Consider the following 16,514-nt stretch of genomic DNA (forward strand, 5'->3'; position numbering starts at 1 on the left):
GCCGCTGCACCTGGTGTGGCTCCGTGGGGGGGCTTCCAGAGCTGCGATGGGGCTGGGGGTGGACTGGGGGGTGGATTGGGGAAGGACTGGGGGCAAAGTGCTGGTCCCCAGTTCTGTGCTGGGCCTGCGCTGCTTGTTGAGAACCGAACAAGTGGGGCAGTTCCTCACGTCAGGGTGGGCCCCAACCCAGGGTGCTGCCGGCTGGGTGCTGGTGGGAGAAGAGGGTCTGGGGGCACCCGGGGCCCTTCCCCGCATCTCCGGAGGTGGCCAAGCCCAGCTGGAGCTCCCAGCGCCTGGGGTGGGAGTGCTCGGGGACAGGCGAGTCCCTGAGGGTGTCCCAGACCTGCTGAAGGGGGCCCTGCTGGACCTGGCCCCCCCCCCCCCCCAGCGCATCGCTGCACCCCAGAGCCGTGGGGGTGGCTGTGGGTGGGCGCTGAGTGGCTCGGGGCGGGGGCTCGGAGCCCTCGGCCTCCATTTAGCGGCCCCAAAGCACGGCCTGACAGCTGGGCCGGGGGGTGTGAGCGGGGGAAGGCTTCAGGTGCGGGTGGTCCTGGGGAGGCAGCAAGAAGCCCCCCCGGGGGTCCCCAGCACCCTAAGAACCCCTCCTGAGATGCCCGGGGGTCAGGGCGCAGCCCCAGGAGGGGTTTCCAACGTGTGCCCCCGGGGCCCAGCACAGGGGGCTGGGGGCCAGAACGAGCCCCAGGACCCACCTGATGGGTGCCGCCCCCGCGCTCACCGTGCTCCCCCCCCCCAGGACCCCCCCCAACACCTCCCCCAAGCAGCTCCTTACCAAAACCGCTGCCACGGGACCGGGACCGGGACTGGGACCAGGACCGGGACACCCCCAGAGCGTCCCCCCAGAGCCCTGCACCAGCTTTGGGGCAGGTTTGGAGCATTTCTAGGCTGCGGCTCCCCCCCCCCCCCACCCCCCCCACCCCCCCCCCCCCCGCAGGAAGCGCGGCCGAGCCCCTCCCCGCTCATCACACAGGTGGGGGGCACCTGGGCCGGGCAGCACCCAGGGGCTCGCAGCACCCGGTGCTCGGCGTGGGCCCTTCCCCACCCCATCCCCGGGGGTGACACCGTTGGGTGCTGCCAGCACCGAGCCCAGGACCCCTGGGGGGTGGGGGGCACAAGGTGAGGGGGGGGGGTGCACCCACGCCCCCCCCCCCGCCCTACGTGGGAGAACACCCCCATGGCAGCCGCACTGCGACAGCAACGTTTAATTCAGGCTCTGCGCCGCGAGCACCCCGCGAGGTGGGCACGGGGACGCGCTGCCCCGGCACCCGCAGGCATCGCTGGGGGGGGGGGGGGGGGGCAGCTGAGTGTGCAGAGCCCCCCCCCCCCGCCTCCGTGCACCAGCGGTGTTGCACACGTGCGTGAGCGCCCGGGGACAGGCGTGAGGGGCTCGGGAGCGTGCACGGTGCACGGGGTGGTGGTGGTGGTGTCAGTGGTGTCTGCGTGTGCGTGGTTCTGGTGCGCGCACTGGGGTTGCACACCCGTGCTGGTGCTGCGCACGCTGGCGTTGCACACGCGTGTGCGATGTGGAGCAGCGGGGTGAGGAGCAGCCACGCAGCGGCCGTGTCCCCGGGCAGTGCCACCCCCACGGCCGGTCCCCAGGGGATGGGGACGCTGGGGACCGGCCCTGGGGGGGGGGTCGGGAACCACCCGGACGGGGCTCCCTGAGCTGCCCTGGTCCGGGGCTGGGGACATCGCCGCTGGGGGGGGGGGCTCGGGGGGAGGGGGGGGCTGGCGGAGATCCGGACCCTAAATCTCGGTCAGCGCCTCGGCGGGGACGAGCCCCCTCTTCCTCCCGCTGGTGACGCGGACGAGGCCCCGGCTGCCGCCCACGCCGACGCAGATCTGGGATGGACGGACAGACGGACGTGCGGCCGGACAGACGGACACCATGGCGGGGGTGCGGGGGTGTGTGTGGGGGGGTGGTCACTGCCCACCCAGTGCCTTGGGGGGGGGCGGGAGGGGGGGGGGGGGCCGCTGGCCGGGCCCTACCTGGTTCTCCCTCAGGCTGAGGTGCCCCCGCTCGCGGCTGCCCGGCACCGCGCGGCAGCTCCGCCAGACGCTCTCGCCGGGCCGGACGCGCTGCACGAAGTTGGCCGGGAAGAAGCCCAGGCGGTCGCCCACCTTCCCCTGCGGCACCGCGTGGCTCAGCCCCGGCACCGCTGCACCAAAGGGGGGGGGGGGGCTCCGAGACCCCCCCCCCCCGGCCCCCAGCCTCCTGCCCCTGACCTTCCACCACTCCTCGTTGGAGTCGTCCACCAGCGTGATCCTGTCCCCGGGCCTACGGGCAGGAGGGGGGGGGGGGGGGGCAGTGGGGTGGGGGGGGCATTCCCGCTGCCCCCATGGTGGGAGGGCAGTGGGGGGGCCGTGGGTCAGCCCCCCGCCACCCCAAATCCCCCCGCAAATCCCCACTCACTGCAGCGCCAGGTCGTGGTGCTCCTGCGGCACGAACTTGTAGAGGGCCACGTAGGAGAACATGGGCGCCCCGTCCCGCCGCGTCGGCCCCCGGGCAGCCTGCGGGCACAGCCGGCCCTGCCCCACGGCCCTGCCCCACGGCTCTGCCCCACGGCCCCATCCCCCTGCCCCACGGCCCCGTTCCTCTGCCCCACAACCTCCTTCCCGTGCCCCATCCCGCTGGCCGCAGCCCCCTATCTCTGCCCCACAGCCCTGTCCCAGCACCCACGGCCCTGGTGCACCACCCAAGCCCCCCCTTTATCCCCCCCCCACTCCCCATCCTCCAGCCCCATCCCGCCCCATCCCACCGCCCCCCCCCAGGCCCCCACCTGCTGCCCGGGGCTCTTCTGCTCTGTGCCACCCCTGTCCGCCGGGGTGACAGCCGCTGGGACAGACGGACAGGACGGGGGACAGGGGGACAAGGGGACAGGGTCAGCCCCGGCCCCAAGCCAGCCCTGGCCCCCCCTCCAGCCCCCCCCCCTTACCACCATTGCTCGGGCTCTCTGCGGTGCTCGCTTCCTCCCCCGCCACCTCCTTCTCACCCTAGTGCAGACGGAGGGCTCGGGGAGGGGGCCGCACACCCCACTGGTGCCCCCCCCCCCCGAGCCGTGCAGCCCCTCCTGGGGGTCCGGGGGGTACCTGGCCGCCGGGGGGCAGCTCCGTGGAGCTGGCGCCGTGTGCCAGGGAGGTGCCGAACCTCAGCGCCTCGTATACCGGGTCCACCTGCGTGCTGGGGGCTGCGGGGGGGTGGTGGCATCAGGGCCCCCCCCAAAGCCCAGGGCTCGCCCCACGCTGGGGCCAGGGGGGCTCCGTGGTGCAGCCGGGGGCTCGGGGGGGCTCACCTGGAAGGCACGAGCCGGGCACGGGGGCTGTCTGCTCCTGCAGCAGCAGGGGGGAGCTGAAATTGCGTCGGAAAGAGGTGGCCTGGGGGGGGGGAGAATTGGTGTTGGGGGGGGAAGAAGGGTACGGGGGGGGGGCAGAGCTGGGGGCTGGGGGCTGGCCAGGACCCCAGGGCAGGGCTTGCACAGGCGCCTCCAGCACAGAGCCGCGTGCAAACGAGTCTGCGGGCACGTCCCGGTGCACGTCGCGTCCTGGCGCGTGCACACGGCCTGGTGCGTGTGGGGTCCTGGTGTGCGCACACGTCCCAGCGCGTGCACGAGTCCTGGTGCATGCAGGAATCCCAGTGTGCGCACAAGTCCTGGTGAACACACACGTGCATGCACACGTCCCCCCACGCGCACACGCATCCCAGCACAGGAACACACGTCCCATCACACACACGTGTCCCACCACACACCCACACGCACATCCCAGCACACACACGTCCCAGCACACACCCACGCACACGCGTCCCATCTCACACACACACACACACCCCCCCCCCCCCATCACACGCACCCCGGTGCACACCCCCCCCACCTACCGCCCTGCCGGGGCACCACTGCTGGGAGATCTCCTGGGAGCACCAGAGGTGCACGCCGGCCTTGCAGCTCCTGCAGCGCAGCCCCTGCCGCGAGTTGCCTGCAGCAGCGGGGGGGGGGGGGTCAGGGCCGGGGCCGGGCTCGGGACCCCCCCCCCCCAGACCCCCCTCCTCCCCGGAGCCCCCCCCGGCACCCACCTGCGATCAGCTGCCGGCACAGGCGGCAGGGGCAGTGCTTCTTGAAGACGTGCTCCTGGAAGCCGTGGGTCCGCAGGGGCTGCAGCGGGGCCGGGGGGCGCTGGGGGGGTCCGGGGGAGGCCGGGGGGGGTCCGGGGGGGGACGGGGGGGGCCGCTGGAAGAGGCTCTCCACGCTCCTGCTGCGCAGCAGGGTCCGGAGGGACAGCGAGCGCCTCAAGCGCTGCATCTTGGGGGGGGGGGGCACATGGGGGGGGGCACATTAGTCCCCTGTGCACGCTGCCCCCCCCCGGTACAACCCCTCCCGTGCAGCCTCCCCCTTTTTCTCTCCCCCCTTATGCCCCCCACCCCGTGCAGCCCCCCCTTGTGCCCCCCCGCCTTGCAGCCTCCTCTTCCTGCTCCCCCCTCTTATGCCCCCCCCTTGCGGCCCCCCCTTGTGCTCCCCCCCCGTGCAGCCCCCCCTTTTTTGCTCCCCCCCTTATGTCCCCCCCCCCGTGCCCCCCCGGCCGTACCTTGCTGCCCTGCCCGGCCCCGGGGCTGGCGGGGGGGGGCGCGGGGGGTCCCGGTGCCTCGCGCTCCCCCGGCGGCTCCGTCATAAGCCCGCCCCGCCCCCCTCCCCCCCCCGCGCCTGTCGCGACAGCGCCGCGAGCCGGTCGCGATAGCCCCGAGCTCGTGCTGCCGCCGGGCCCTCCCCTCAGGGGATGCGCGCGGGGGGGGGGAGGAGATATGCAAATCTGTGCCCGCTCATTGGCTGCTGTCCCCACAAGGGGCGGGGCTTGGACACGCCCCCAGCGATGCACGCGGGTGGGGCGCTGGGGGGACGCCCCCCACACTGACAGCCGGGGGGGGGCAGCACCCACGGGGACCCCCCCCCCAGTCTGCACCTGGGGGGGGCCGGAACCAATGGGACCCCCCCCCCCCAATCCACACCCAGCTCCCCCATTAAGGCCCCATTGCCCCCACTGACACCCAGGGGGTGCTCAGTGCCCCCCCCTCCATTTCTCCCCCCCCCCCGCCCCAAAATGCACCAAATCCGGGCCGAATTGAGATGCGCCGGGGGCCGCGGGCTGGCGGCGGTGGCGTTGGCTGCGAGCCTTGGATGCAGGGAATTGGGTTGGTGTGGGGGGGGGATGACAGTGGGGGGGGTGTCCTTGGGGACAGGACAGGGCTGGGGGGGTCCTTCGGAGCCCCCACGAACAACCCCCCCCCACCAAAATCCCCCCGCAGCGAAATCGTAACGCCCCTCCCCATTTACTGTAAATTCTCCCCAAACTGGGGGTAAATTCGGGGTAAATTCTCCCCAAACTGGGCCCAACTGGGAGAACCCCCCTCGCTGCCACCCCCCTTCCAGCACCCCCATAAGGACCAGGGCAGGGGGCACGGGGATGGGGCAGCGCGGGGATGGGGCAGCTCGCTGCTCCCTGCCGAGCACACGAGATAATGGTCGATGCCCCCCCCCATGCTCAATGCCCCCCCTAAATGAGCCCCCCCCCGGCACCCCTCATCCCTTCAGAGCAGCCCCAGGGGGATCGGGACGTTCCTCAACAGCCCCCAGCCCCCCTCACCCCGCAGCCCCATGGGGGGGCGGCCCCCAGCCCCAGCCCCAGCCCCATTTATTACGCTTTTTCCCCGCTCTTTTCTCCTACAGAGGCGTTCCCCGAGTAAGGCGAGGCTTGGAAAATGGTGTTTATTGGTACTTATAAATACAAACATCAGGAAGAGTCCATGTAGACAGACAACCACCTAAAGGACGCTGCCCAGGCGTTCGAGCTACCTTACGCTGTTACCCTGTCCGAGAAACAAAACGAGAGAGAAGAGGCTTTGGGTTCGGGACTCGGGAGTTTTTCCCCCAAAACTCTGCTCTGGTACCAGGCAGCAGGCAGCTGCAGCCCACTTTCGGCTCCCCCCGGCTCAGCACCACCTGCACCCCGCGCTCTGCCCCCCCCCCCCCCCAAAAAAAAAACCAGAGCAGGGAGCTCTGCGGGTGGGAGCGCAGAAGATGCTCGCTGAGGAGGGAGAGGCCGCGGTGCTGGAAAGGATTTGAATAAATAGCAGGGACTGAAAGCAACCTGCGGGGAAGGAGCTGGCAGCAGCCTCTGAGAGGCGGCACGCTGCCTTTCCTCCAACAGACTTCATTAAACACACGCCTGGGGGGGGGGGGAAGGCCGAGTTATATGGGGCTGGTGGCGGTCAGCGACCCTTTGGAGCGTCCTCAAGGCAAGCAAGAGTGAACGGAGCCCCGGGGACCCCCAAAGAGCCGCTCCTGCTGCAGCCGGCTCCTCCCCACGGCAGGACTCCGGCAGAACGGGGCAGCCCCCCTCCTCGGCTGCAGAGGGCTGACGACCACCCTCCTCTGAAGCACCGGGGTCAAACCCGCCTGAAACGGCCCCAAAAGCGGCTGCTGTGGGCACCCCCTGGCAGCCGGGAAGAGCCGGCACATGGCAAAATCTCGTTGCATTCGTTTCATCCTTCTCCACTTACCTGCGGAAGATGCCGAAGAGTCAGGAAAGCACCCGGCACCTCGGTGCAGCACCAAGTGACCATAACCCAGGGCACAAAGCGAACAACCCAGGGCACAAAGCGAATAATCCAGAGCACGACCCCGCTCCTCCCGCTGCGTTACGGGGTCCTTGCCTCTTGGCCAGGGCAATGAGCAGCAGCCCCTACTTCCCTACTTTGCTTTTCCTCCGGGGGTAGGATGGAGGGTCGGGGGGGAAGGACAGGCAGAGCGGGGGACTTACGGTCACCGGAACAGACTCTAACTCGCCCCCCTACATCGAGGGGGATATTCTCATCACTGGGGTAAAACCTGAAATGCAAAACAAATTCAGACACCCAATCTCTGGGAAAAACAGGCCGAGGAGCCTACGAGTGTAGCCTGTAGCGCAGGTCGCTTTCGGTGTAAAAACCTTCCCAAGGGGTCGGTCGTTACAGGCTCAGGCTCCTAGTGGTGGGAAAAGAATAGTTTAAATTGTTTCCGTAACTTTCGTCTGGTAAATCTCAGAATTACTGAATTGCAAATCGGCAGGAGAAAAAAAAAAAAAAAGAGCAGGATGTGGGAAGGGTAAGAAAAAAAACAACAAAAAAAACAACTGAGCCTGACGTTACAGACTTCAAGCTATATCACAACAACCTAGGAAGCCGCCGAGCCGGATGCTACCGAGCACAAAGGGGATGAACCTTCAGCGTGAGCATGCTCAGGGCGCTCGGCCGGGAACGGGAAGCAGGGGAGCACGAGGAAGCCGTGCCTCAGCAGCTGCTGGTTTGTCCCCTCACTGAAAAACGGACACGGAACTCGTTGGGGTTTTCTTTTCTTTTTTTTTTTTTTCCTCCCCCTCCTGGACAGCGGATGCAGGGTTAAAGCACGATCCTTCCTCTCCCTCTCCCCGTTTCAAAGGGCTGCAGTTACCACTCCAACCTCCACAGCAGCAGCAGCAGTCCTTTCGGGTTCGCAAAAGCCTCCCCTCCTCTCCGCGGCGCTTTTGTCTGAGCATGCCCAGCACGAATGGTTCCGAGTTCTCCCAGTCCACCTACAGAAAAAGCCGACGGCTCCAGCTCCGGGGCGCGGAGTTCAGCGGTTTGCTGGAGCAGGTGGGGGTGTGGATGTATGCGTATGGGTGGCTACGGGGGCCTGGCGCCACGGCCCTGGTCACTGGCCCTTGCGAATGACACTGGTATCGCTTTCCTCGAGGGTACTGGTGTCCACCGTGACTCTACGGGTGTCATTAAATACTCAGTCCGCGAGGCCGGCCGCCGCCGCCGTCATAGGATGATGCAGCATCTGCAGAAGCGCTGTCTGCTGCCCCCGACCGACGGAGGGGGTGTCACGGGCGCGAAGTAGGCATGGACTTTGATGTTGGGGAGGTGGGTCTGCAACGACAAACACAGCGCGGGGAGTAACAACGGCAGGGGCAGGGCAGCGGCCAAGCAAAGGGGTCGGGACCGGCCTGGTTCACTTGGGCTAGGACTACAAACACACAATGCTTGTGAAAAGCAGGGTCGGACTCCTTCAGTTCAGTGAGGTGATTTCCACGAACTGCGGATTAGCAAACTGTGTTAGCTGAAAACAGTTGCAGCGAGTAAGAACTGATGACACCCTTTCCTCCTCTTGGAGGAACAGAACATCTCCGTACCGTCCCACGTGCTCTCTGCAAACAAGCCAGCATTCCTATCCCTCTTTTATGGATGGGGAAACTGAGGCACAGGGCTCGGGGTGCCTCAGTTGGCCCCGCAGCTAGTGACAGAGCTGCTCTGGCTCCTCGCCCACCCAAACGGCCACGTAGCAATTACAAAAAAAAAACAAAAAACGGACACAGCAATTCCATTTCTCCCCGACCAGCCAGCATCCAGCCCCACACAAGCTTCTGAGCACAGGAGCGCTATTAATTCTATTAGTTTGGTAGATGATTGATCTCGATACTTTCCAGAACAAGCACCAGACCACGAGGAACCTACAGCCTCAGCCCTCCCCTCTCCCCACCAGATAAAGCATCCAAGTCACAACCCTCGCAGTGCTCCTATTAATTATCATTATTATTTTTACCCTGAGTCTCTTGATCCCCGCCCGCGTGATCTGCTGGCAGTCGTACAGTTCTATCCTCTCCAGGCTGTGGCAGCTTTTCAGGTGCTCCAGGGAGGCGTCCGTGATCAGCGGGCAGTTGTCCAGCTCGATCACCTCCAGGCGGTCGTGCGCGCAGGCGCCGTTTCCCAGGTGGCGGATCCCATCGTCCGTGATCAGCTCGCAGTGGGACAAGCTCTGCACCCAAGCGGAGATGGTTAGCGGCCTCCGCCACCAGCAAGCAGCAGCAAACGCCCTGCCGGGGGTGTTTTGGGACAAGAGACAACCTGGCCCCGGTTTTGTAGGTGCAACACCCGTGGGTCTGCCCCACGGGTGCTCCGGGCAGATCTGCGCTCTCCTTGCGCTGGAGCCACCCCTGGAGGTCCTGGGGGGGGAAAGGCGAGGGGAAAGGTGGCCTGGGAAGGACGAGGCCCAGGGCCAGGAGACAGGACAGCAGATGCTCACTGCAAGGGAACGGAACGAACGCCTCTGCTGTTGAAGAAGCCTCCTTCATAAAATCTGTGGCCTCACACATCACAGGCAGGACCCTGGTGCTGGGTCTAAGAAGCAGCAGGAATGCAGCATCACCACCTGCTTGGTGCTTTTTGGGGGCTGCATGTTACAGGTTCTGCAGGAGGAAGAGGGCTTGGTCTAGGAGAGGGCACCAGCCTGCTGCTTTTCACGGGGGCACAGGCTATTGTGGGTCTCAGGTGCCCAGCTCCATGCTACAGGTGAGGAGGGCTGCAGGCTCCTCTCCCACACATTTACTGACAGCCTGCCTCGTGGACAGGTTCTGCAAAGTGTGTTGAGGAAAACCAGAGGCTGCTATCAGAATTCAGTGTCCTCTAACTCATTTTCAGGCAGCTGTGGGTGCCTGGCACACGATTCATGCTAGCAGTAGGGGAGGGACAATAGGTTCTCCGGGGTCAAGTTTCTAGCTGAATTCTTCTAAGACTTCGCAACACATCTATGAAGTCAGAGAGACAAATCCCCACAGGCAGTGCTCGAAATCCCTTTGTTTGTAGGAAGAAAATGCTGAAAGTCTCACTTATAACACTCACCAGAACCTGAAGCCGCGGACAATGTATGGAGAGCTGGATTAGTGTACTGTCTGTTATCTGGAAAAGAGAAAAGCCTTTTCATGTCGGACGCTTGGCACAAGGACTTTTTACCCCCCTACCAAAGACCAACTGCAAACTTCTGCCTAATCCATGGCCGTGTTCACCACAGGCATCGTCCTGAGCTCCTCAGGACTCATCTCCTCCGTGACCAAGCTTCAGATTCCTCTGCTCCCTCACAGAAATCAACTCACGTCCTTAAAGGACTGCTGGGGCACGGGTATTGCTGTTGTTCTGAGCCTCCTGAAGCAGCTCTTGTGAAGCAGGCGAGCAGAAATATGACGACTCCTAAATGTCTCTGAAGTACAAGAGGTGTTCAAACCCCTTCCAACAGCTCCGTGGACTGAATTGTTCTTCATTATTTCTCCAGGAAGAAAGTGACTCAGCACAACGGGTTCCTCGTCTAAAGGCTTTCAGAGGGAACTCGCTGGGCTGCCTTTGTTCAACGCAGCCCAAGGACACAGCCCAATTTTTCTTCTTCCTTTTTGGGTTAACTTTAAATCGCTTCCTGTCTGTACTACTGTCATTTCCTCCTACGACCTCCTGAATTTCTGCCCCGTAAACATCAGGAAGCACAGAATGCTGGGGTCGCCGTGTTCTCATCGCAGGAAGCAAAACCCAGTTACCCCAATCAGCTTCAAGTCTGTCCTTAAGGCTGGAAATTTGTCCTGGGATCCTCAGTAACTTCAACTATTTTTCCCTGTCAAGGTTCTCCTGAAACAGTAACCAGCTTACGGCACATCCCTGGGGATGTCCAGAGTCAACAACAACAGGCTCGTTACACTGCATCCCACTGCCTTTGAGGAAGGCCAAGACTAGAACGGGCACCCTGGTTTTATTTCAAGTTGTTTCCATGCCCCGTGTACAAAATTCACTGCTGTTCTAACAATTTCTTTCTCTTCTCCAAGAAAAAAAAACAAACAAACAACCTAATTTCCTTTATTCCTAGCAATATTATATGGCACAAACCTTCCCTTATGTGCAAAGATTTTATTCTGGGACTTTATCTCGTGTCAAAGGTCATAGCTCACACAACAATACATGGCCTCCTAGACACATCTACTACTATTAAAGATCTATTTTATTACACTTACAGTAGCGTTTATTACTATGAAACACAAACAAAGGATTAAACTACAAAGGCAACGTTTTCTTGTCCAAAGATATCTGATCTTTTTCCTCAGGATCCTAAATCAAGCTCCCATTTGGAGACAACCTGCTGCTTTTTCACCATCTTTCTACACTGCTGTGATTGTGCTAAAACAAAAAACAAAACAAAACAAAAACAAGTAACTGCCAGGGGTGGCACCTCCTACCTGGACGCACTCTTCCAGGTCCATTTTTTCAAGCTCGTGGCAGTTCTAGGAACAAGCGGAAGACCAAATACAAAACTAGGTGCAAAGTTCAGACAGCAAACACAAAGACATCTACAAGACAGACAGCCCTTTTTAAGAACAAAGGTTTTTCTCCATGAAACAGTGGGATGGAAAAGAAAGTTCGCTGCTTCTTTATGCACACCACCAAACAGTAAAGGGAATCTAGCAATTTCACTCATTTAAACGCACTGAGATTTTTTTTAATTCATAGAAAGTAAAGGGGGTTTAAACGTAGGGTCAGTTGTACAGAACACAGATTAATCTAGAACAAACATTCAGATTTGTAACTCCCAAGTATTTAACATTTCACTTAGTTCAGATGCAAGTCCTCTAAGGTGTGTGGGTCAGGACAATGCTTAAGATATCAGAAATTATGTACAACCTAGCTTCCATCCAAACTTCAAGAGGAAAAGCATTAAAAACACTACACTCAAGAGAGAAGGCTACTGTTTGTTCATATCCATCATGAAAAGAAAGCAAAGATACTCGAAGAAGAGTGGAAACGAGCACTTACCCTAGCTAGAGTAGTAAAGCCCACATCTGTTAGTTGAGAACACCTTGCAACTTCTAATATTCTGCACAGAAAGAATTGATAATAACCATGGTGGAGTCGTTTTGCTTTTCAGAGTTTCATTAAAAGCTTCCAGCAACCCAGAAAAGTCTGCCCCAGTTTAGGCTGTGCTCTCTGAGGATGATCGGCACAGAGCAGCCACCCTCTACACCTGAGTGTAGGTCACAGGAGAAGAAAAGGAGAAGTTGGGCTAACGGGGAACTCCAAGGCTCGCTCAGTCTGTGCCTGCTACGAGGCAGGGCAGGTCTGATCTGAAAAACGTTGGACTAAGGTGCTCAAAAAAAGTCTTCATTGCTCTGGTTTCTACCCCAAACACAGGGCTCATCATGAAAAGTGTGCAATACAAGTCAGGACGCACGACAACCCAGCAGACGGACACGAAAATAAATATTTAATGCCTCGACAGAAGAGCTTCAGGTCTTCTCAGAGGCCAACTGCCTGCTTCTGTGACAAAAGACGAGCTTTCTGGTGGGCAGTTACTGCAGCTCTGCAGGGGTTTGCTTCACAGCATTAACATTTATGTGCCTTTAGAGAAAGGCAAACCAACTTTCCCAAAACTGTGTGGAACTTCAGCTGAACACACAGAGAAATCGCCTGAACTGAAGCCACATTTTGCCTTCCCCTTTCACAACTAGTTTCTTTATACTTGCACACCGCACTTTACACCACGATTCTTTAAATGAGCTTATTGTGGAAAATATATACTCCCCCCCCTGTATTTTATGTTAATTAATACAGGCTACCCAGCTGTTACAGATGCCAGATAACAACCATCTCTTCTTCCTGCACCTGGCCATTTTCTGAATTACAGCAAAATCTTCCTGGAAAAACTTTTCCTGATAAATTAAGTCTTTAAATAAAAGCAAGCACCTGCAGAGCTGCTGCTGGAAGCTCATCCTTTTGAGCGAAAGCACAAATTCCATCTGCTATAAAATTATCACAAAAATCCCGCGAGTATCACACGTTAAGAGGAAACAATATTGTCTAAATGCATTTTCAGTTCTCAGTACTGAAGTAACCTAACCTCAGCTGTTTTCCACAAAAAACAGAAGTAAATACACAACAGTTTCAAGTGAGACTGCTGCGAGCGAGTGCCCTGGCAGCACACACAGCCGCGGCACGGAGCTCTCCTTCCAGCCTTCTGTCCCCTTGAGTTTGTTCCTAAACTTGAGGGATTTTTTGGGGGGTACAACCACGGTCACCTCGCAGCACAGGAATAAGCTCAGCAGTAACAAAGCACACTGAGACCTTCAGTGCCCGAAGCAGCTCAAGCACGGCGTGACCGTGTCCCCGGGACCCTCTGCTCACGCTCAGGGGTTGCCGAAACTCAAGGTACCCACTGAGAGCTTACCTCAGCCTGGGGCAGTTCTGTCCCAGGGCGTTCAGGATGGCGTCGGTAATGTTACAGCAGCCCGAGGCACACAGGGATTGCAGCTTGTGGCACCCTCTGCATATCGTGATGAGCCCGTCGTCTGTTATTTGCTGCAAGAGAAACAACAACAACATCACAAGCCGTAACGGAGGAGGGGGAAGAGCAACACGCTGCACATTTTCCTCTCAGATTTCCAACCAGGAACTTAACCGAGGCCAAGTTATGCTTCTTTCAACCCAAAAACGCATTCAAGTATTTCACTGGAGCAGCTGACACAGGCTAAGCCGCACTGTGGTGACTTGTAAACATCCCCAAAGTGATCCCACACGCTCGGGGATGGGTTTGAGCTGGGCCACGTGGATGGCAGGGGGAGGCACAGGAGCACCCAGCCTGAATCTCCTTCCTACCTCTGCAGCTCTTGGTTGTAAAAACCAAACACCTGAGCGGTTTGGGAACACAACCTGAGTGGAAGGAGTCCACCTTGTGGCCCAGACCCCGTCAAACTCACACCACAGCAACTCCACTCTGCTCACGGGGCCAGGGCAGCAGCGCAGGGCCCGGCCCCACAGCCCCCAGGGGCCTTGCCCACCTCCCTGGGAGAGGGCCGGGACCGCCCATCCCCACTGCATCAGACCGACTGTGTGATATTACGCACAAAGAGCCCGCTCCGGTTTCATTTTGGGCGTAAATAACGCATTTTTGGCACTGCAGAGCAACTGGTTGAGAGTCCTGAGCAGGGAAATCGCCCCTCTTGGTTCAGTGTGAGGAGAGCTGTGAGGAAGCTGGCTGGAATGCCGCGCAGGCATTCCAGCCCCATGGAAAGAATTTCTCTAGCTAGTCCTGCAAAGGAGTTCAGAAGCCCTACAGGCAGGGCAAGGAGACAAACAAAGCTGACAAGCTGAATGCGGTGACACTGTTTTGGGGGCTTATTCAACATTGCTGAGCACTCCCAGAAAGCTGTTTTTCATCAGCTATTTTTTAAGAGTCTCGTAAATTTACAACTGCCCCGCCTGCAGAGATGACGACGTTTCTGGGATCGAGTCTGTTCTGCGTGGTTCTGCTTAGGGACGGCCTCAAAACGCACGCGGGCTGAGCTGGGAAGTCACAGGGTGGTTTACTTACTAAGCACGTCTGAAGGTTTAAAGTCACCAGTTCAGGACAATGTGCACCGATATATTTGAGAGCTTCATCCTCAAGCTGGAAAGAAAAATTTAGAGGCTGAAACAACCTGTTAATACTTGAAACGGTCTTCAAAAGGAAGCTTTGAGAACAATAAAACGTCTGTGGTTGGGACAGCTGTGGGGAGGAGGGCAATGCAGTCTGAAAATACGCAGCAGTAAGCGTGTGCCATTTTGTACATCCCAGGAACAGAGTTCAAAGACCCACAGCACTAAGTTACTGATTTAGAGAAAGGCTGATCCGATCAAACGTGTGATTAACAAAGCAAGTCGTGAAGTCAGAAACTCTTTATGGGAATTAAGGCAACGCTTCAGTAGCAAGGGCCCACGAGGAACTGCTTTCATACTGCAACAGTGGAGCTCTCAAAAAAGATAAAGTATTATTTCAACATGAGGAGCACAAACACATCCACGTTGCTTTCTGATGATAAAAAAAAGCTTGCTATTCTTAAATCTATAAGAACAGATGGCAAATAATTGATAACAAGGATGTACTACCATCAATATTACTCATGACTCTATAAATTACTAGAAACTCAAGCTGTTTCCATGACCTGAATCCTCAAAATAGGCTGAGATTGTTATTATCTTTAATCAAGTCATTTTGACAGCCATATATACCCACCTCACATGTTAAAAAAACCAACAGCAATAAACATTTAACGAAAATTGCCGACTATTGCTCTTACAGCTGGGCTTTCTTGTGCACACAGGGGTATTTCGGCCTTGTGCACGCACGATGTGTTGCTGCTTTGCCCATCACGAAAACCTTTTAGGACTTTGTGTCCTTGCACAAGAGAAATGTGCTTTTTGTAAGATAAAAACATATAGCTGTTTGTCTATATGCAGCAGATGAAAATGGCACTTAATGACTCATACTAAAGGAATGCCCGCCCCCCAAAAAAACAAATCCAAACCAAACAAGCGCTGATGGTGTCTGGGGACGAGGACCCAGCAGATGACAGCGACCAGCTGCTGGGTCCACCGTGGGGCTCTTCAGCTCGCGGCAGCCTCTGGTCTGCAGGTTTCAGCCCCTGCAGGGTCAGCTTTCCTCTTTTCCTCTCCTTTTTCAAGGGCAAGATTCTGAGATGCAGCTTTGCTCTTTCTAGCCTGATCTGTCTGCGTTAAAAAGACTGCACCCCAATTAAGAAATGAGGATTGGTCCCCACGTTCTTTATGAAAGAGCTTTGCAAGCTCCCGCTCACTGAGAGAGTAACGCCCAAGGCTGATGTTCCCTGTGCCCCAGCTCACAATTAATATAGCTCCTTAGTAAAGATGTAGTGTAAATGTTTCCCTGTATTACACTTTCCAATGATTCACCAGACAAGAAACTGAAGTATGATTAAGGGAAATTAAGTCTAAATATCGAAAAGGGAGCAAGCCAGTTTTCAGCTGTAAGAGCTGGCACGCCGTTTACATATTCCAAAGAAAAGCAGCACGGTCTCTGCAGCCTCTTCAAAACGTACTGATGTGGCTCAAGAGCTACATGAGGGACTTGTGGGAACAGTACTACGATCCTGGCCGGCTGCAGAAGTCTTTTCAAGGAGTCCCAAACACGGGGATTTCTCTGACCAGCTGGAAGGTCCAACTGACACGGAAAGGCAATTCTATCACCACTGCGAATGAAAGGCCTGTCATGCTTTCTAAAATTTTCTGAGCCTTCAAAACCAGATGGGTCTAGTCACGAATAATAAAGTTATCTTTTCTTTAGAAAAAAAGAAAAGTTTGCTCAGTGTGTTCCCGATGGGGGGGGAGAAGAATGTTTCTACAGCTAGACAGGCAATTTGTTCACTGTCCCACTACTCACGCTGAGCTCCAGCTATTAAAGTATTTCCAAAAAAAAGCAGTTAATCTCCACCAGACAGATTGTGAATAATTTCAGTAATGCAATGTTTCTGGAAACAGAAAATCCCACAGCACTTCATCCCTAACACTTTGTTGCAGCAGACATCAGCCAGCTGCTGTGGCTTGCTGGAGCACTGCGGAGCCGTACCTGTGTGCAGCCCTTCAGGAACAGGGCTTTGAGCCCCCCGCAGCCTCTCACCAGGGCCTGGATGCCATCCTTCGTCACTTGGTCGCACCAGGAGATATTCAGCTGTTCCAGCAGCGGGCATCCCTCGCTTGGGAGGTGAAAGGAAAAGCGCGTGGCAACTTTTTGTTTTACAAAGACATCCTGCTTCGAGACAGAACTGGGAATCCCCCGGTTTTGGGATCCACACAAGCACCGATGCACACCCACACCCCACGGGGAACGCTT

The 16,514-nt window shown here is 58.2% G+C and overlaps 2 protein-coding genes across 9 annotated transcripts in view; both read right to left on the reverse strand.

Annotated features, from left to right (window-relative positions):
* Positions 1-1,205: 1,205 nt before the first annotated feature.
* Positions 1,206-4,787, reverse strand: STAC2 (SH3 and cysteine rich domain 2). 4 transcript variants are annotated; one of them, XM_040536827.1, is made up of 11 exons: positions 4,597-4,786; positions 4,088-4,313; positions 3,893-3,990; positions 3,312-3,393; positions 3,109-3,206; positions 2,955-3,012; positions 2,799-2,854; positions 2,432-2,466; positions 2,245-2,296; positions 2,008-2,145; positions 1,635-1,860 (listed from the first exon to the last, which is right to left on the reverse strand). In XM_040536827.1, exons 1-11 carry the CDS (start codon positions 4,678-4,680, stop codon positions 1,765-1,767), a joined length of 1,023 nt encoding a protein of 340 aa, XP_040392761.1. In that variant the 5' UTR covers positions 4,681-4,786; the 3' UTR covers positions 1,635-1,764. The 4 variants fall into 4 exon arrangements, with proteins under 4 accessions (XP_040392758.1, XP_040392761.1, XP_040392759.1 ...); XM_040536825.1 differs by having other exon boundaries at positions 2,432-2,529; positions 4,597-4,785; XM_040536824.1 differs by lacking the exon at positions 2,799-2,854 and having other exon boundaries at positions 1,206-1,860; positions 2,432-2,529; positions 4,597-4,787.
* A 965-nt stretch (positions 4,788-5,752) lies between these two features.
* The window catches only part of FBXL20 (F-box and leucine rich repeat protein 20), a 37,233-nt gene continuing 26,471 nt past the window's right edge, over positions 5,753-16,514 (reverse strand). For all 5 annotated transcript variants that reach the window (XM_040536806.1, XM_040536805.1, XM_040536808.1 and 2 more), the window contains exons 8-15: positions 16,251-16,377; positions 14,202-14,276; positions 13,059-13,189; positions 11,651-11,711; positions 11,077-11,121; positions 9,704-9,760; positions 8,628-8,840; positions 5,753-7,954 (exon numbers count right to left, since the gene is read on the reverse strand). In XM_040536806.1, the coding sequence (XP_040392740.1) occupies positions 7,847-7,954; positions 8,628-8,840; positions 9,704-9,760; positions 11,077-11,121; positions 11,651-11,711; positions 13,059-13,189; positions 14,202-14,276; positions 16,251-16,377 (817 nt within the window). In that variant the 3' untranslated portion in view covers positions 5,753-7,846. The remainder of the gene's footprint in view (positions 7,955-8,627; positions 8,841-9,703; positions 9,761-11,076; positions 11,122-11,650; positions 11,712-13,058; positions 13,190-14,201; positions 14,277-16,250; positions 16,378-16,514) is intronic.

This window comes from Cygnus olor, chromosome 25 (genome assembly GCF_009769625.2).
Source record: "Cygnus olor isolate bCygOlo1 chromosome 25, bCygOlo1.pri.v2, whole genome shotgun sequence".
Lineage (NCBI taxonomy): Eukaryota > Metazoa > Chordata > Aves > Anseriformes > Anatidae > Cygnus > Cygnus olor.

Coding starts and splice junctions, on each gene's coding strand:
- STAC2 (XM_040536824.1), bottom strand. CDS start 4,680: ATGACGGAGCCGCCGGGGGAGCGCGAGGCACCGGGACCCCCCGCGCCC. Junction 3,013..3,108: donor AGCTGCCCCCCGGCGGCCAG/GTACCCCCCGGA, acceptor CGTCTGCACTAG/GGTGAGAAGGAGGTGGCGGG. Junction 1,861..2,007: donor TCAGCCTGAGGGAGAACCAG/GTAGGGCCCGGC, acceptor CGTCCATCCCAG/ATCTGCGTCGGCGTGGGCGG.